At 35.6% G+C, this 21,590-nt stretch overlaps 1 protein-coding gene across 1 annotated transcript; it reads left to right on the forward strand.

Annotated features, from left to right (window-relative positions):
- The first annotated feature begins 6,815 nt into the window (after positions 1–6,815).
- On the forward strand, positions 6,816–20,421 carry LOC147548666 (codeine O-demethylase-like). Its single transcript, XM_086668761.1, has 4 exons — positions 6,816–7,261; positions 18,009–18,256; positions 18,538–18,862; positions 20,045–20,421. The coding sequence occupies exons 1-4, from the start codon at positions 7,004–7,006 to the stop codon at positions 20,300–20,302; spliced, it is 1,089 nt and encodes a 362-aa protein (XP_086524887.1). The 5' UTR covers positions 6,816–7,003; the 3' UTR covers positions 20,303–20,421.
- The last annotated feature ends 1,169 nt before the right edge of the window (positions 20,422–21,590 follow it).

The raw sequence follows: 21,590 nt of genomic DNA on the forward strand, positions 1-21,590 counted from the left end.
AAGCACAAGAAAGATATAAGTGGAAATTCTAGGGCTTTAAGAAGATTGCGAACATCTTGTGAGAGGGTGAAAAGGATGCTATCGTCAACTACCCAAACCACAATCAAGATTGATGCTTTGTATGCGCGTGTTGATGTTTGTACCACCATTACCCGTGCTAGGTTCGAGGAATTGACCATGAATCTCTTTAGGAAGCGTATGGAGCCACTTGAGAAGTGTTTGAGAATTTCTAAGATGGCTAAAAACAGTGTTCATAATATTGTTCTAACGGGTGGTTTTGTCGTGAAGGGCTTAGAGATTTTCATGACTATGAAAGATTACTACATAGTTGAGTTAGTTGAAGAACATTACTCTTTTGTTATCGATCTCTTTTGTCGTTCAATGAGAATTACAAAGGCATATGATCTTATGAAAGAGATTGGTGTCGACGTTGATGCCTGTCACATGTTCGATAAATTGTTCCTTCGAATTCTTCACATGACAACTTACGATAGAGTTTTAGTTTATACGCTTCACGAATATGAACGTGGAAAGATAATTTAATTTGTTCTTAGGCGGGAAGTAACATAGAGAGTGATGAAGTGGATGAAGAAATTCAATGTTGATTTTTCCAATAAAATGTTATTTCCTGTTTGTGATCTTTTCCATCAAACTAAAAGATGACGGGAGATGTCGAAATTTGTTGGAAGTTTCTTTCCCACAATTGCTTTTGCGAGATTCTTGACAATATGGGAGTTATGCTAGTGATTTGGTCCATCATTGACTTCTTTGAATTTTCGGCAAATTTCCTGCAAAGTGGGAATTAAGAATCGCATTGTTGAGTCTCACTTGAGGGCAAGTTCTTTCTCGGACGGGGAGTATGATGACGATCATCAACATGGGCCTCACGGCCAAGCCATTAGGCCTCACGGCCGAGTCCATTAAGGTTAGGTTTTAGTATGTCCTACTAAGTCTAGGTTTAGAAGTTTCTATGTTTGAGTATCTTTGATATTTAGGAATCCTAGTTCGAGTCTATCTAGAAGTGATTAAGTTCCTATAAAAGGAAGTCAGGTTTGTCTCTTTGTTATTCAGATCTGAGAATATTATCAACCGAGTTTATTATTAATCAAGTTTATCGTTTTATTTGTTATTTTATCAGTTTATTTAGTTATTTTATCATTGTTTTTAATGGTGGATTCCATTACTTTTACGCTTCCGCAACAATCTACATCATGTACCTACATATGGAAATTTCCTACAAACATTCAAGTAAAAGTTTAGTTTCTTGTTATTTCCTGTTTAGCTTTTCTACAACTATGTAGTCCCAATCTTCTTTTTACTTTTATGATTTCACAACAGTACATAAAGACCGGTAACAAAGAAAATGTTAATAGCAATGGATGCATGGACCTAATCTAAATATGAGACTAACTTAATATTCAAGTTTATCGAAATTTTCTACTAAAAAATACTCCCTCCGCCCCAATTTGTTTGACCTTTTAGAAAAGGGTGATTTTATAGCCCCCCCCTCGTTCTTGTTAAAAGGCCCTCCCATGGTTTCATTGACTTAGTAAAAGACCTTTGACTTAGCTTGATTAAAGGCCCCCCCTCCTTGAATGGGTGTAACAAACCCCCTTTAAAGGTGTATTTCACCCACGTTACGAATTTAGTTGTGAAAATTATAAATCTTCCTAAAACCCAAATCCCTAGACATTCCTCTCTTATATTCTTCTTCCCTCTTCTTCCACCGGAATTGTCAACATCACTCGCGATCATTATCAACGGGGAAAGTTCATCGCAGTTGTGCAGCAATCTCACATTGTTGTTGCACTCATATCTGAAGCTACGAAGTATATTCATTGTTGAATACCACCATCGATGAACCAAGTTCCAAAAATTATGGAGAAATATTAAAGGATCCTAAATCATCAATTTCTAGACAAGATTCAGTTTCCCAAGAGGTATATGAACATATCCTAACACATTTTTTCATGTTATATGATTTATTCGTTAGTTGTATGAAAAATTTTTGGGTGTTAAACACGAAGGGTTTTTTCGGTCTGGTCCCACCGATAGGTGTTCTATCATTTCGGTTCGAGGTAGCAGAAATCTAAATTTCACAGCCATACAATGTTACTTTACAAAATTACGGCGGGACGACACCGTTAGGTGTGACCAATCTACGGTGGCCTCGCGCCGGAAAAGTATATGTCGGTTCTGAGCCGCCATTTTGAAAAAAATTCTCTTTTTCCTGTAGGACTTTGCTGCTGTGACTACTTCTCAACTTCCATTACAAATTACTACAGACACTTGGGACTTTGGAGGTCCTAATACACAAGAAAGGTGGCATGATGCAGCCGAAGGAAACGAAGCATCATAGGAATTTGGATGTCTTAAAATTGGAGATCGTGAATGTGGAGAAGAAGAACCCAACTTAGTTTGAAGTTGTTTTTTTAGACGTAAATGTTAGTTGAAGTTGTATTTCGGTCTGTAACGATCGATTTTTTGCACAGTAACATTGTTGTCTCACTTTCATTACCTATGGCGGCAAGGAACCGAATTTCGCACAATTTTCGGTCTGCAACGGCCGAATTTTTGCACAGAAACTATGCTTCCCAACTTTCATTCCCAACACATCAAAATTTACGTTTCCACCATATAAACCAACTTTTTGGACATATCAAAATATAACATTACCACCATATAAAACCATCTATTTTGACATCTGTTTTAACATCTCTTTTAACATATCAAAAGATAAAAATTCCGAGACAACTAAATGTCATTTAACACATCAAAATATAAAAGTATCTAAAATCGAAATACTAGTCCTATGTCTAGGTCTTCCTCCTGCCCAGTGCATTTGACTTCATCCTCTTGTTTGTATTTTCTTCCTGAGACATCCGGGGTGCCTCTGGCAGTTGCTCCTCCCTCAATACTTTCTTAAGAATTTCCTTTCTTGCCTCCAACCCAGACACATCTAATGTAGCAAGGACATTCCGAACACCATCTCTCTAAAAAATAATTTAAGTCTGTTAACATGTATTTCCATCAATACTAAATAAAGTAGATTACATAGTTTATGTGTACTTACGTAGTAAGCAATCGAACCGAGTGAGCTTTGTGCTTGGTTCATCTTCCGATGGATTGGGTTTTGGACCTTCGGGTGTGAAATTCGACTAAACCACTCAACATATTTATCATCGACCTTCCAAGCCGAACCAACTCGGTGTGACCTGCTGTCTCGTTGAGGACATGATGAGTCCAGTTATCCCAATACCATGTATGTTCTCCATAATCCTTTGCTTCTCTCCTTTGCTTCTTTGTTGCTCTCATGAGAGCAGACGGAATATGTTGAACCACACCAAATTGATTCAACACCCTTTCGGGTTGATACGGCTCGGCAATATCATCAAATACGATACAACCGCTGTAGAAGACGTATAGAGGGGGAGATGACTCACCAATGCCCATGAGTCTATATGGGTCCCAAATAACCTAAATAACACAATTATTATACTAGATGCTCATTCAATGTCAATTAACATGCAAAATACCATAGTACATAGAATTTTACCTCTCGATCCTCCAAATCGTCGATCATCTCTCGGAGGCTAACCAGTCTGTCATCTAGATTTTCATGTGCATCATGCTCCATCTATCTACCCATCAGAGGTAAATCCGAGCTAATGTCGAAATCCTTTCTCAAATCCGACAGACCAAGCTTAAAATGTTCGTCAATCCATTCCTATACAAGAAAATAATTATTACTAAAAAAAATAGACTCCTAAATCAATCAACTTATAATGATGTGAGAAATACTTGAAGGAGGGGCAGATAACCCGCCATTTGTCTACCCTTAGTGGAAGCATGACTGAGCTGCCTATAAAGGTAAGCAAGCACAGACGTGTCCCACGAATATTTAGGGACCTTAGTCAAGTCCATCAAATATCTAAGGTAGCAAACAGGCACCTTCGAACCACTCTTGTCACAGAAAAGAGTAGAGCCCATAAGATGGAGAAGGTACCCTCTGACGCAAATATCTTTCTTCCTCGCATCATCTTTGTCTAAGCTACCCGAACAGATTTGTCTCAACCATAACATTCAGACACTCTTGCATTTAGTCACCTTCCATTCTGCTTCCGCATCCTCAGGTGTCACCCCTAAACCTTTCACCAGAAGTGCACATTCATTTACATGATCATTATCAAGATGAACCGAGTGACCTTTAATATGAAGTCTTGTAATACGATGCACATCCTCTAGTGTGATCGTCATTTCTCCAAAGGGCATAGGAAAGGTGTTAGTCTCTTCATGCCACCTCTCGCTGAAAGCCGTGATAGGAATCCGGTCAAGTTTCTGGTAAGAGTACTTAGCGATTTGTATAAGTCCTGATGCTTGCACCTTCTCACGAACTACTTTACACTCAAGTTCTAGGTCCCAAACATGTTCCTTCTTTGTTTCTCGTATAGTTTTATTTTGAAGGGCCCCCACTAGCACATCACTTGCGTGATTATGTAGTTGCAAAACAGAACGATCCTACATAAACATAAAAGTTACGTTTATTGAAAGTTAAAAATATATCATTATACTAAACATTGATGAGTGCGAAAAACGGAAAAACATACACATACCTCGCCCTTTCAAATCTGATATGCAATACGGTTCTCATAGTTTTTGAGAATGCTTCGGTCCGCCGATCCTCCTAGAAAAGGATCGTTCAGACCAATTGTCACCGGCTGAGATGAACCTGCTTCAGTCGTCGAGTCATCGAACCTTTACTTCTTCCTAACTTCCTCCTTCCTCTTTCTCGCATTCACAGTTTGTGCGACACGTTCAGACATGACTAAAAGTAACAATAGGATATATAAATAAAGTCAAACAACATGGAAAAAATGACATTAGGAAGCTACTAATGTAAAACGGTGGGTTAAGGCCGAATTATGAGCACACAACGGCTTGAGGCCACAGAAATATTGCACAGTAAGTACTGTGCAATATTTTGGTGGGTGAAGACCGAATTTTTGACATTTAACGGCTCGCACCCATTGAATAATTGCACAGTACCTACTGTGCAAATTTTCGGTGGGTTCGAGCCGTTGATATTGCACAGTACTACTGCCACCTTTGTGACAACCAAATACGGTGGGCTCGAGCCGTTAATGGCACAAATAACGGTTCGAACCCACCGTATTTCTATCCAAGAACCCTAGCGGTCTGGTGTGACCGTATGATGATCTTCAAACAATAAAATTACTAACTCTAATTGAATTTCACACACTAAATTGAACAAAAATCATGAATATCATAACAACACGCATCATAAAATCAAAACACAACTAAATAAAATCATAAAAAGGTTAGATTTAATGGTTTACCTGAAAATTTTGGGGGTTTTCTATCTCTCTCTCTCTTTCCCCCACTACTAGACGCAATGAACTACGAATTAGATCTGAAATTTGTTGGCTTCTGTTGCAAATCAATCAATTGAAGTGTTTAATCCATTAATTTCAAAAATCAAATAAATTATCACCTAGGGTTTTTCTTGGTTTGATTTACAAAGAGATACAGGGATAGAGAAAGATACAAGGAGAGGGAGAGATACTACCCGAGAGAGAAGAAACCGAGAGAGAGACGCTGTTGTGTTTGGGTTATTTGAGAGAGAGGGCGAGAGAGAGAGAGAAAGAGATTTTCTTTGTTTCAGTTTAGTGTAGAAATGAAAGGGAAGGAGAAGGTCAATTGGTTTTAGGGTCTATTCTGGTCTTGGGTTTAAGTTTGACCTAATGGCGTTAACTTTGCCGTTATGTCAAATATAGATGAAGGAGGTGCTCATTTGTAGAGGGGGCCCTATAACCAAATTGCTTAATATGAGGGGAGCTTTTAGCGGGGAGGCTTGTATACTATAAAATCTCCCTTTAGAAAATCCAACTTATTAAGGATTTTCATTTATTTTTTATTTGAATTTGTCAACGGGTTTAAAGGGCCCGACCCCGAACAAAAAAAACAACTAAGAATAAGCAAGTAACAAAAGAATCGTAAAGAAAAACATCACCAACAAAAAACTCTAAGTATACCGCATTCTAATTACACCCCTTTTATCATCTCTCACTATTTTCTGCAGCTCGGGAGGAAGATCATGCGCCGTATATTCTGACATTCCCTCATGTGTCCCTCATTTTCATTTATTGCTTGCTAACTAAATGTATTTTCCTAATCTATCCATAGTTACTTTAAAGTATTACAATAAATACTATATTGGAAGTAGTGTGAAACCTTATTAAAAGTAAGGGTAGATTGGGAAATGACAATCAAATTAGTAATAAATGAGTCTTATTTAAAGTAAGTGAACCAACATTTTGGGACTTCCTTTAAAGGAATGGCCCAAACAAAATGGGACGGAGTGAGTCAATTTTTCAATAAAAGTTATCAAAAAATTAATTCTTCCTTGGATGTTACTAACATTTATGACTGTTACCGTTACACTGTTGAACTTTGACCGGTTAAAGCTGGAAAATATTTTTAAAAAAATGGGTCTTCAAGCCACATGGATAAAAAGTTAAACTTATCGGTAACACATAAGTTAATAAGTACTCCCTCAGTCCCAAAATGAATGACCTATTTTGGAAACCCAACTTTTTAAGGGAACATCATTAATTAGAGTTTGACTTTAAAAAATAACATAGTTTTTCTAATTATATCCTCATTAATTTTTTTAATTTACAATGAAAAAGTTGAACTTACTTTTAAATAAAGTTGTCATTAAATTTATAGTAATGGATATTATTAGAAAGAATGAAAAGTTCTTTTCTTTATTTTTAGAAATAGGACATTAAAATGGGACAATCCATAATAGAAATTAAGTCATTCAATTTGGGACGGAGGGAGTAATGATTACCAAAACGTTTTGTTAACCACTCTCATAATAGGATTACTATAAAAAAACTACTTCTCCTTCAAATCATAAAAAGTTTCAAATTTGAGGGATAGAAGGCTTCATCTTGTTAAGGTTTCTTGTGTCAAATCAATGGAGATGCCAAAAGAATTAAAGTTAGGAAGGTCTTTGTTAGTACCAAGCGTTCAAGAATTGGTTAAGCAGCCCCTTGTAGAGATCCCACCTAGGTACTTACAACCAGATCAAAAGATACCTATCATCACTGATGCTTCTTTGCCTCAACTCTCTGTTCCTATTATAGATCTACAGAATTTGCTGTCTCCAGGTTCTACTGGAGAGATGGAATTGGAGAAACTGCATTCTGCTTGCAAAGAATGGGGGTTCTTCCAGGTAATACTTAGTACCCTTATGGTTGGTTTGGCTAGGGTTAGTAAGTTGGATGTGGTTGAAGAGGCCTAGTTAACTGGTTTTAGTAATAAGCTCTAATGGCATCTTTTTTCTTGACTATAATGGCATTTTTTCCTGCTTAAAACAGTAGGTGTGAAATTACCGAATAGACAGTAATAGATAAAAAAAAAAATTATGTGTATGTCTTGGTCTTTATTTTCCTCCAAATTTTTCATTCTTTTTACTTTTTAACTGTTCTTGTCCAAAATTTTTTTTTCATTCTTTTTACTTTTTAACGGTTCTTGTCCAAAAAATATTCTAATGGTGTGTTTGGACGGCGAAATCATGAATCCGCGAATTCATGAGTCCTTCGGATTCATGAATCCAAGTAACATTTTTTGGTTTGTTTGACAACTAATAGGAATCCTATGATTTATTATTATTTGATAATTTTCAAACGCTTCTTTAAAAAAAATATTGAATCAACCTTGTTTTCGAAACTCGTTTTTTCAAATATCGTTTTATTCGAGAACTCTCCATTTTCTTCGTAAATTTTTTGAAGAAAAAAATGATTTTCGGGGAAAGAATGATTTTTGGGAAAAGAAATGATTTACGGAGAAAAAATGATTTTTGGAGAAAAAATGATTTTCTGGAAAAAAAAACTGATTTTTGCGAAAGAAATGATTTTTAAAAAAACAATATTTTTAAAATAATTATTTTCTGCAAGGAAATATATATATTTTTTTTGCTTTAAGTTTATTGATCCAAAATTCTAGCAAATCCTAGGGGTTAAGGTGGGATTTTGGTCCAATACAAAATTTGGAATTAGGAATCTTTAGGATTCAAGAGTCTCAGGATTCTTGGTAGCCAAACAGACCAAGGATTTATGATTCCTACCAAATCCCACTTTTGATAGGAATCCTACTTAGAAATCCTGCAACCAAACACACCATAAGTGTTTTCTTTATTTTCATTGTTTTATCTAAAACGTGTTTTCATTTTTATTGATATTTGCGTTGTTTTTTTATTTATACCTGAAGCGCTTTTTGCGTTTTCTTTTTCCAGTTTTTTATGTTTCTGTTTAGTGTTCAAAGTTCTTTTTTTCTAAAATGTTATTTACTTTTTATTACTATAATTTTCTTTCAAAATATTTTTCTTTACTTTTTTATGTTGATTTTTTCCTAGAATATTTTTCGTTTTTGTTTCTGACTATTTCTTTTTACCTAAAGTTTATTTTCGATTTTTTTCGTTAGGTCACAAACAAGTGTTTGTTTTCTACCCGTTTGGCCCCTAAAAACACTGGTATGTCTAACAAACTAGTGTTTGTCTTGATTAAACTATTCCCCAAACAAACTATTACCTTGAGCAAACTGCTACTTGTTTATAATTTTTAGTTTTTTTCTTTTTCAATCTTTTCTAGGTAACATGTTTGTCCCATTGCCCCAAGTGTTTGTATCGAACAAACAACGAGTTGTATCGAAGAAACACATGTTTCCATTGACCGAAAGATGTTCGGAAATTAGATTTGATTTACAAAACATCACAAACATTTATAAAAAAAATATCAAATAAATATGTCAAACAGATCAAAGCAGGTACAAAACATCATTAATCATAGATGAATACAAACACGAAAATACACGAAAATACTAAAGCTTCATTAAAATTCAGTTACAGATCGAAAAGAATCACCATTAATCAGAACATATTTGATTTCTGTAAAAGACAACAGTTTGTAGAAAACAAATAGCAATTTGTAGAAAATAAATATTTGTTTGTAGAAAACAAACCACAATTTGAATCGATCATTTAATCATCTTTTTTAACCACAAGCCTTCGATAGGATAGAATGGAATTTTATTACAAGCATTATGAGAAAACTAGGATACTCCGATCATTGGATCAAAATGATCGATTGTTGTCTCTCCACCTCCTCGATGGCGGTTCTTATTAATGGTCGCCCAGGACCAATTTTTCTTCCATCCAGAGGTATTAGGCAAGGAGACCCTCTCTCGCCTTTCCTTTTTACATTGGCAATGGAAGGCTTAAGCAGAATGTTATCGGCAGATAGAGATTCGGAATCCTTCATAGGATTCCCCTCTAACCACCCAGACCTCGCTATCAAGCATCTTTTATTTGCGGACGACTGCATCATCTTTGGCCGCAACTCCATTGACAATATCCATATCCTCAAGTCCATTCTCAAAACCTTCTGTGAATCCTCAGGACAGATGATAAACTATAACAAGTCTAACATTTTCTTCTCGAAAAACTCCCACCCGAAATTCAAACGAATTATTATGCGCTTATTAAAAGTTCGGAATGCTTCCACCTCAGAGAAATATCTAGGAGCGCAACTTTTCATTGGTGCCAACAAAACTAAGGCGTTTAAGGATATCCTTCTTCAGATTCAGAATAAGCTTGAGAGTTGGAATCACTCTTTTCTCTCTCAATCAGGGCGCACTATTGTTGCTACAACAATAGCTGCTGCCGTACCCCGATACCAAATGCAATGCTTCGCCATTCCCAAAGGCATAAGCAAACGCATAATGACTTCACAAAAGTCATTTTGGTGGGGTAGGTCTAGAGGTATTTGCACGAAAGCTTGGAAGTCTATTTGTATGCCCAAAGCTCTAGGTGGGTTGGGTATTCACCTCCCAGAAGTGGACAATATGGCTATGTTATGCAAACTAGCGTGGAGGGTTAAAGCGGAGCCTAACTCGCTGTGGGTCCGGTTCTTAAAAGATAAATATTTCCCTCTTAATGATAATCCGGGTCCCGTTAAACCCTACTACTCTTGGACTTGGAATACTATTAGAAAACATATGTATCTGATAGATGACTTTCTAACTTGGGAGGTTCACAAGGGTAATAATATCAATATTTGGAAAGATAGCTGGATTCCAGATATTAACACCCCCCTGAACAATAACAATGAATCAGACATAACCAAAGTATCTCAGCTCATTCATAATAATAAATGGAATGAAGAGGTTATTTCGGCTTTATTTGACACTCAGACCCAAAACTTAATTAAAACCATCCCCATTGACACAGAAGGCGAAGATGAAAGGAAATGGACTCTTAATAAATCAGGCCGATTTACGGTTAACTCCATGTATAGATACTTGACCACTAGCATGCATTCCCCCCCTTTACACAACCCAAATTGGAATTTCATATGGAAGTTGCCGACTATCCCAAGAATCCAAACCTTTATATGGAAAATATGTACCAAAACATTACCAGTTAGGCAAAGAATAGGTAAATTTATAGATGGTAACCTTACATGTCCCAACTGTGCGGAAGTAGAAACCATTGAACATGCTCTATTACATTGTCCGTTGGCGAAGAATATATGGTTCTTCTTCAACATCATCTCTGAAAACATAAGTAATGTAACGGACTGGATCTTTTCTTGGGAAAACTCTGCCCCCCTTAATGACCGAAATACCCAAAATCAATTAACTAATATACTGTGGATTATCTGGAAGGTAAGATGTGACCATTGTTTCCAACACGAGTTCAATAATCTCACTCAAATTATTAACATGATACAAAATTTCCCTAAAATCAACCTCATGAATATCACAAAAAATGGATCTTTGGAACCAAAATGGATCCCTCCTAGTAGGGGATGGTTAAAAATCAATGTCGATGCATCTTTCTTGAATGTTCATGAAATTACAGGAACCAGTCTTATTATTCATGACTCTGACTCTAAATTTGTAGAAGCTCATACCTCTCTGGAGAGGTGCAGAACTAGTGAAGAAGGGGAGGCTATAGCTATTTTGAATGGCCTGAGGTGGGCAATAGATCATAATTATAAACATATCATAATAGAAAGTGATAATATTAATATTATCCAGAACATCCAAAATAATAAAAACACAGTGCAATGGCAATCATACACACACATTAAAAGGATCAATGAAATCAAATGCCAGCTAGATAGAGTCTCTTTCATTTTCACTTGCAGGAAACTAAATGCGACGGCTGATAAGCTTGCAAAGAGGGCGCGGAAAAAACAAAGATCGGAATCCTGGAGCAGAATACCTTTCTTTATTTTAAAGTTCTATTGTAATGACACTCTTAATATTTAATAATATCACACTCCTTAACAAAAAAAAAAAAAACCACAAGCTAAAGAGAATGGAATCAAAACAAAATTGAACTAAAATGATGATGAAGATCAAACTACAACAAACTATCAAATGGTTATAAACAGGAGAGGAGTTCACAAAAGTTATGGGAAACAAGGTCTGTAACATAGATCACAAAAATATCAGAACCAATAATATACTCTTATAAAAAGTGAGATCATAAATAAGATCAAATCAGAAACAAGATCGTAGATATACTTTTAAAATTAGAACACACATCAGATTATGAAATACCAAATCATTGATACAAAAGTTAGATCATACATTATAAATCTATGAAATCGTTACAAATAAATAAACAAAAAACAGATCATTGAAGCCAAAGTATATCACATATTTACTTTTGGAAACTGATGCAAAGAAGGAGAGAGAGAGAGAGAGAGAGAGAGAGAGAGAGAGAGAGAGAGAGAGAGATGAAGACTCGTATATAAAGAAGAAGAGAGAGAGACAAAGTCGTTTTAATCTAAATCAGAACCTAAAGCGTTCAAGATCTAAATCAAAGCTTCGCATCATGGTGTATTTCAAATGACCACTTTGGTAGTATCACAAACTCCCACACATTTTGCATTTCTTTGTGCTGTTCAAGGCTTGATAATAATGGATTCATAGGTTTTCTCGCACTCTATTAAGCTTGATCACATCTGACCTGAGGCTCTGTCCCTTGAATCACGTGGTTGAGACACCCGTTTTTGGGTCTTCCTTGTATTTACTTAATTCCACAGTGATTACACACATTTTCATGTCCTTTTCAGTCGTTGGAATTTTTTCCTCTACAAAAAAGACTCTTTTCTTCAGGATTCTCCTTCACGGTTGTGACTTTTATCTTTGTACAATCCATCTGCTTTCTGCCGTACTTGTCTTGGGGTCGAATCTGAAAGATGAAGAAAAGAGAATTTCTCATTAGGTTTAAAAGATACAAGTGTTTGAGTATTTATAATCTCTTAACCTATGAAAGAGAAAACTAAAACAGAAATTAACAAACTTTAACTACTTCTTAACAAACTATTAGTTTATAACTATTTGTTTAACAGAATTCTTCTATCAGCACCCACCACTTCTATCAATACCACCATACTTAGCTTTTGTAATCTTTAGAAGTTAACACCTTGAATACACCACCATCTCATACTCTAACATCCCCCCTCAAGATCAGGAACCGAGAGGGACATGAGCTTGGTTCGAAGATGAATGAATTGAGCTGAAAGCAAGCCTTTGGTAAATAGATCTGCTGGCTGATCCTCAGTAGAAATGTAGTTAATCACCACAGAGCCATTTGCTACCAAATCTCTTAAGAAGTGATAATCAACCTCAATGTGTTTCGTTCGAGCATGAAACACAGGGTTGGAAGCAATTGCCTTAGCACCTATATTATCACAATAGAGCATAAAAGGCATAGTAGGAATAATATAAAGCTCAGACAACAAATAAGAGATCCATAGAACTTCAGCAACAGTAAAGGACAGTGCCTTATACTCAGCCTCTGTTGAGGATCTTGCTACTGTTGGTTGTTTCTTAGAGCTCCAAGAAACCAATGAATTTCCCAACATAATGCAGAAACCAGTAGTACTTCCCCTAGTGTCAGGGCAACCAGCCCAATCTGAATCAGAGAATGCCACAATTTTAGTAATATCACCCTTTGAAATAGTAATTCCACAGTCCACTGTTCCTTTTAAGTACCTCAATATCTTCTTCAAAAGTAGGAAATGAGAATCACATGGTTGTTGCATAAACTGAGCAGCATAGTTAACAGCAAAACAAATGTCAGGTCTTGTTGTAACCAGGTACTGTAAGCCCCCTACTAAAGTTCTGTAAACAGTTGGATCTGTCATAGGAGTACCATCTAATTTTGAGAGTCTGTTGCCTGAAGAAACAGGGGTTGAACTAGCCTTACAATCCAAGAGATCAGCTTTCTTTAACAATTCAAGGACATACTTTTTTTGGGTTAGTAAAATTTCAGATGAAGTAGGAGCATAATTCACCTCAATACCCAGAAAGTAGTGTAAGTACCCCAAATGTTTCATGGCAAACTCTGTGCTTAGATTATCAATTAGTTGATCCAAGAGTGTGTTAGAACTTCCAGTAAGGATAATATCATCCACATACAAAAGAAGAACTACAATATGAGAAGAGACCTTATGAATAAACATAGAATGGTCATGAGCACTCTTAAGAAACCCCAAAGTTAAGAGATAAGCACCAAATCGATTGAACCAAGCTCTTGGAGCTTGTTTCAGTCCATAAAGACTTTTGTGTAGAAGACAAACATGATTGGGTCTATCTGGATCAACAAAACCTTGTGGTTGCTTCATGTAAACAGTTTCGTCTAAAATACCATGAAGAAAAGCATTTGATACATCAAGTTGATGTATATGCCATGAGTTGGAAATAGCAATATTCAATACTGTCCTAATAGTGGTTGCTTTCACTACTGGACTAAAGGTTTCAGTATAATCCAATCCTTCATGTTGGTGAAAGCCCTTTGCAACCAACCTTGCCTTATACCTCTCTATTTGACCATCTGATCTATATTTTATTTTAAACACCCACTTACACCCTAAGACATTCATATGTTCTTGAACAGGAACTAGAGACCAAGTGTGGTTCTGTTGTAGAGCTAAGAATTCCTCATTCATAGCTTTACACCAGTTTGGATTTGAACTGGCTTGTTTGAAAGTATTAGGTTCTTGTGATTCATTGAGAATGGATAAGAAAGATGAATGTAAAGGATGTCTTATAGTGAAATGAGTAACATGATCAGGCAAATATTTGGGTTTAGTAATCCCATTTCTTGATCTGGTTGTCATACCATGAGTTGGTAGAATAAATGATTGAGAAGTTGAAGATGAAGTAGGACTATCAATAGGACTTTCTTGAGTAGCAGTACTAGGATTAAAGTATGGTAAAGGAGGATTAAGAACTTGTAATGGTGCAGTAAGAGAAGATGTGCTAGGAGCAGAAGAATGAGTCAAAGTTTGAAATGGAAACTCAGTCTCTGAAAATATCACATTCCTAGACATGTAAACTTTACCACTATTTAAATCCAAGCATTTGAACCCCTTGAAAGTTAAGCTATATCCAATGAAGACACATTTGATAGCTTTAGGACTCAATTTATCTTCCCTATAGGCCTCTAAGTGTGGATAACAGGCACAACCAAACAGTTTAAAGAGAGAGTAATCAGGCAGCTTATCAAAGAGAACCTCAAATGGTGATTTACTACCTAATACCTTGGTAGGAAGCCTATTTATAGTATAGATGGCAGTAGCATAAGCCTCAAACCAAAAATGTTTAGGAGCATGAGCTTGAAAAAGAAGAGTGACCAAGTCTTTGATGCCAAATAGAAGAAGAAGCAGCTAAGACAGAAGTATAAACCTCTATAGGTGAAGGCTTTTGTACTTTGAAAGTAATAGGATATAAGTTGTTAACCATAGGTCCTTCATTTAACACTTTCTCAGACCACAAATCTCTTACTTTATAGCCCCAAGGAGAGAATTGAACTATACACTGATTATCTTTGGTGAATTGAGAGATTGACAGTAGATTTCTTTGGATATGAGGAACAAGTAGCACATTTTGTAGATGAAAATTGTGAGATGATGTGTTCAAATTAGCATCACCAGTGCTCTTAATGGGAATACACATCCCACTGCCCACCATGACTGAGTCCTTGCCATCATAATCCTTCTTATTTGACATTGTGGCAATATCATTAGTCATATGGCTAGATGCCCCAGTATCTGCTAGCCATACTGACTCAGTGGTATGTGTTGACATTGGAGAGATCTCCTCTTGTTCAGAATGAACCAAGAAGGCCATATGAGCTTCTTCATGTTCAAACTCTTCAGCCATACTACCAAAATTAGCTTCATATATATCCTCTTCGGAATTTGAGAAGGGGTTGAGATCAATTTTGTGATGATTCTGATCTGAACACTCACCTTCTTCAAAAATGTGAAGACCAGCAAAGTTGTGTTTTGTTTGATTATAGGAATTGTTATAAGCTATAGGTTTCTTGAACTGATTTTGAAACTCATTACTATTATGATTATGATTGCTATTATGATTATTGCTATTATGAAAATTATTGCTATATTTTGGATATTGATTATGGTTATTGTTGGATTGATAGTATTGGTTATGGCTATTTGGTAGATCATCATTTGGAAGGTATCTAAACCTACATTTTGAGGCAGAATGACTCCATTTTCGACATATACCACAAGGAATGGTTGAAAAATCAAATTCAGCTGCTTTAAAACCAGACTGATAAGATTTAGGTGTAGAATTATTGATAAAAGACTGTTTATTAGAATATGAGATTTGAGATGATGGAAAATTACCTCTGTTGATTGAAGAAGATCGATTAGGTGGTTTTGCTTGTTGATTAGAAAACCTAATTGGTTCCTTCTTGGCATAATAAGCAGAATTGATATCATCTCCTTCTTGAATAGAAAGCCACTGTTCATGATGGAGAAGTCTTGTTCGAAGATCAGCAAAGGATTGTGTTGAATCCTTATTGTGCATAATAATGACAAATTGATTATACTCTTTGCCAAGACCTTGGAGAGTAATTCTGCATAATTCCTTATCTGAAATCTTCTCATTGACTGCTATTAAAGCATCAGATAAAGACTTGATTCAACGAAGGTATTCAGTAATAGATGAATCTCCTTTTCTAACATGTTGAATTTGATATCTTAGAGTTGTAATCCTAGATTCATACTCTTCAACAAAGGATGAAGAAAGAAAATTCCAAATCTCATGAGCAGTGTTTAATCCAAGAACATCAGCAGATATAGATCGACTGAAAGTAGATTTAAGACAAGATTTGACATAACTATCAGTCTTTCGCCATAAGAAAAACTCAGGATTAGGTATCTCTCTTCCTCCTTCAACTATAGTTGGAGATGGAGCAGTAATAGAACCATCAACATAGCCAAATAGATCAGCTCCTATCAAAATCGAAACAAATTGATCTTTCCAAATCAAATAATTCGTGCTATCTAGTTTTTCAGATACATAATTTGATAGATGAGAGATCGATGAACTTGAATTTGATGGAGTAAGAGTTGTTGAAGAAGATGAAGCCATGATTGAGTTTTAGAGAGAGAAAATTACAGTAGAGAGAGATGAAGAAAAAAAAACTAATTTGATTCCCGCTCTGATACCATGAAAGATGAAGAAAAGAGAATTTCTCATTAGGTTTAAAAGATACAAGTGTTTGAGTATTTATAATCTCTTAACCTATGAAAGAGAAAACTAAAACAGAAATTAACAAACTTTAACTACTTCTTAACAAACTATTAGTTCATAACTATTTGTTTAACAGAATTCTTCTATCAGCACCCACCACTTCTATCAATACCACCATACTTAGCTTTTGTAATCTTTAGAAGTTAACACCTTGAATACACCACCATCTCATACTCTAACAGAATCTATGTGCACTTCATCTTCATTTTTCCAAAGGGAAATGATAGAGTGCCCAAAAGTATGACCAGTAAAATGTCCAAATTTCCTCATTTAAAAACAAAAGTGGTCCATACTGTAGTCAAACTTTGAAAAAACTTTGTCTTTTAGTGAATTCCACGTCATTTGGACATTTACTGGTCATACTTGTGGGCACTTTAGCATCTCCCTTTTCCAAATCATGTGAGAGATCTTCCACTTCCTTTTATTCGGCCTAACTCTTTATTTTTCCACATCGTTTTTTTACACTTGTTCGTTGTTTGTCCAAGGCACAGAGAGTTAGAGACACTCCATTTTGTTCAACAATCAATAAATCCAGAACTTGTGAATGAATCATTGAGCTCTGATACCACTTTGATGGAAATATTATAGAGAGAGATATTATTGGTGAAGGTCATAATGACATACTATGGACTCGAAACCATATAAAATAATGTTCTACATTTTAATTATAGATGAATGGGCCACAAGCTTGTAGAGAGCTCCTAAAACACCTTGATACTTACTCTTATATAGTGAACACCTATCTTCTATTTCTTATCACATACTAACTTAAGTACTATGTTACGACGATGTTTAATTGAACTTAAGTAAGTTTTCCCTCATAAATAAATTACTAAGAACGGTCCAAAACTTAAGAAGAGTAAATATGGACTCGAAACCATATAAAATAATGTTCTACATTTTAATTATAGATGAATGGGCCACAAGCTTGTAGAGAGCTCCTAAAACACCTTGATACTTACTCTTATATAGTGAACACCTATTTTCTATTTCTTACCTCATACTAACTTAAGTACTATGTTACGACGATGTTTAATTGAACTTAAGTAAGTTTTCCCTCATAAATAAATTACTAAGAACGGTCCAAAACTTAAGAAGAGTAAAGAATCATACATTTAGGTAAACTAGGAGAAGAATTCATGTTTCATAACACTTGTAAGTGATAAATATACACATATAATTGGCACTTATACAAGACAGACACTATTACACTTATATAGTGATTATAAGTTATATTCACAAAACCCCTACCAAATGCATGTGTAAAAGAAGAAACCAACTCCTCTCTTGGAGGTGTTTTATCTCAGCTTAAAAAGATTGAAATTATTTTGCAGGTTGTAAACCATGGAGTTAGCTATATGTTGGTGGAAAAAGTAAAATCAGAGACTCAAGAATTTTTCAAACTTCCAATGGTAGAAAAGAAGAAATATTGGCAGAATGAAGGAGAAGTTGAAGGATTTGGACAACACTTTGTAGTATCTGAAGAGCAGAAACTTGATTGGTCAGACTTATTTTTCTTGACTACTCTTCCTATCTATAGAAGGAAACCCCATTTGTTTCCAGAGCTTCCTCTATCTTTCAGGTTATTCCTCTCCCTCTCTCTCTCAAATAATTCTAGTGACAAGGAAAGGGTATTTTCCAAAAAATTGAAATATCGAACTACCATATATACTTCTGAAGCTAAAACAGGGAGTTGGTCACAAATTGGGGGACAAAACCAAAGTAACCCAAAAGAGAATGAGGTTTACTTATTGTCTTAGATTTCTTATGTTGTTAATCTTCGTATTCTTCTCTTTATTCAAAGCATATTGTCTTAAAGTTGAACTTTAACTTTATAACCAACTTAAATTTTCATCATTTTAGAGATGCAATAGAAAGCTATTCATTGGAGTTGAAGAATCTAGCAATGACTCTCATGAAAGTTATGGCAAGGGCTTTACAAATAGAAACCAACGTGATAGAAGACTTATTTGAAGATGGGTTACAGAGCATGAGGATGAATTACTATCCACCTTGTCCTCAACCGGAACGAGTCGTGGGCTTCAAACCACACTCTGACGCGGTGGCTCTAACGGTTCTCCTTCAACTCAATGAAGTTGAAGGCCTACAAGTTACTAAAGATGGCGAGTGGGTTCCTGTTAAACCTCTCCCTAATGCTCTAATTGTCAACATTGGAGATATTTTTGAGGTAAGTACTACATATACTACATCCACCTCAATTGCGGCTAGTTTTTTTTTTTTAAATTGAAACTAGATAAAACAAAAGCATATGCACATACTAGTTCAGAAGAAAAGAAGGAAAAACAGTCCAAATAGGGTTACAATTATTTTGCCGAGCCCATTTGGCAATTTTGTCTGCTTGTTAATTGCCTTTCCGAGGGATGTGCGAGTAGATGATGACTTTAAATTGTTTGCATTTTCCCCGAATCGATGTAATGTGATCTTGAGATGGCCATTGGACCGTTGTAGATGATCGTCTTAGATCGATGATCAATGATGTTTTTGTTGTCACTCTCGAGGTCCACGTCTCAACTTCTGCATACATGCACATAAAGTAAATATACTTTTCACAATTTTCAACCTTAATCTAAAAAAAAGGGTGGGTTTACGTGGTATCTGAACCACAAAAGTTCCAAAGTTAGGTCAAACATTTAATTTGTAATAGTAGGTTGAAGTGGCCGGAGGTAAACAAGATAACAAACATCGATCATGACACCACATCACCATCACTAAATATATTACACAACTACGAAAAAAAACAACTCTTTCTACAAGTTAAGAATTTAGAGAAATCAGAGATTTGATAGTAACACTGAGAACATATAGTATAAGGTGTTAGAGACAAAGCTTCATGTATTGATCAATTGAAGTTTACGGAATTTATAAAGTGAGAAGAGGTAATTAGAAGCTCAAATTACAAGAATAATGCTAACTAACAAACATCGATCATGACACCACATAACCATCACTCCAACGGTCAATATGACCATCTAAGTGAGGGATTGCAGGTAGCTCTTTACTATTATTTGATGCCATAATAGTATAATATGAACAAGAGGAAGGAGAAAAAGAAAAAGACGAAGATGAGTATCTCCCTGATACTATGCAAGGTTTTAGAGATAAAATTTCATGTATTAATCAGTTAGAGTTTACATAGTTTATAGACTGGGAAGAGGTAGTTAAAAGCTTAAACTACAGGAATACCATTAACTAGCTTATGGCAATCATTAATAAACCTCTAACTCACATCAAATAGAAATGCAAATGCTTTTTTCAGTTAGTTGCTTAATATCTTATATACACAGTCATTCTTTTGAACTTTGACCTAAATTGTTCTCTATCACTAAATTTTTGTTCTTTTACTTTGCAGATTTTGACGAATGGAATTTATCGCAGTGTTCAACATCGTGCTGTTGTGAACTCGACAAAAGAAAGGCTATCGATTGCTACGTTCCTTAGCCCAAAAGTAGAAAACGAAATAGGTCCTATAGATAGCTTAATTACTCCAAGCACCCCTTCTATGTTTAAAAGAGTTGGAGTAGAGAAATACTTCCATGACTTGTTTTCTCGAGAGCTTGATGGAAAATCATACCTTGAGTTCATGAAGATAGAAAACAACACAACCTAGAATACTAAGTGTATTTCAGAAAACTATGTTCTTTGTTTTGTTTCTATGGGATGAAATATTCTGCATCAGTTATTGTCCAAAGACTATGTGATTTCATACAATAAATTTGTTGCAGTTTCTATTGGTGTTCACCTTATGCAGATTTTAAGAGGTTGAGAATTATAATTGAGACAAAAATGTGTGTTGGTACTCATATATCTCTGTCTGTGTATGTGTGTATGTATGAGGGTGATGGTGATTTTATTGGAAAAAACGGGTCGAGTCGATGCAACGGAAATATAAGTTTTCCCCATTGTATTCGCGGCTTTGGGGAATAAAGAAAATTCTCCGGGGAATAAAGACTTCTCTTAAAACTAGTCAAATAGGATTGACTTTTTATGTTTCTTTTTATTGCTAAGGGGCTTCTAATTTAAAAGATGCTATAAAAAAGGCTCCTCCATCTCATCACCTCTCTCTACCACTTCATCTTCTCGACACCTCATCACCTTCTCCGGCGAAAGTCGCTGGCCGGCCAATTTTCCGGCCGACGACCTTCAAACATAAAAAAAAAAATAATAATAAATAAATTTCTCTCTCTCTAAATTTTTTTTTCTTCTCTCTCTAAATAGAAGGTTTGTTCTCACAAATCAAAGACCTAGAACTGCTCATAAACCCACAGGAACCCTTGAACTGATGTTGTCATTTTCTCTCTCTAGAAAAAAGGGCAATCTTTAATGGACTCCCTATTGGCAGAAGAATTGCTTAAGAAGATCCAAGAATTAGAAGCAGGGCATGCTCAACTCCTTGGAGAAATGTCGAAATTAATTCTTCCGCCTCCCACAACTGATCAAATTTTACCTCAATTAGGTTATGGTAATCAGAGATCTAACTTGGGTTTACCTAAAAAATCGAGCTTGGTTGCTCCCAGGGTAAAAGATGGGGAAGAGCAAGACCAGCAGACCAGTAGGGCAAACTGTAAACCAGGTACGGATTCTTCTAGTTCGTTTAGACATGCAACTCCATTGCTGAAGGAGAGTACTACTAGTAGTAGCCGGAAACCTAAAAGAAGAAGTGAACCAGCTACTGTTAATTTCAGTCATAAGAACATCTTGCAATCTATGGGTCAATCTATTCATATATTTGATCTCGACAGCCGGTTTATCTATTGGTAACTACTAATTCTTGAACTTTTTAGGGTTTGTAGTTGATTTGGGTTATCTTTGATTTGGATTTCTAGGGTCAGCAGATTGAGCTTATGAACTTGTTTAGTTTAAATTTAGGGGTTTTTATATTATATAGTCCTGCTAGA

Source organism: Eschscholzia californica, unplaced genomic scaffold (assembly GCF_041429995.1).
Source record: "Eschscholzia californica isolate CP2 unplaced genomic scaffold, dmEscCali1.0.p SCAF_3, whole genome shotgun sequence".
NCBI lineage: Eukaryota > Viridiplantae > Streptophyta > Magnoliopsida > Ranunculales > Papaveraceae > Eschscholzia > Eschscholzia californica.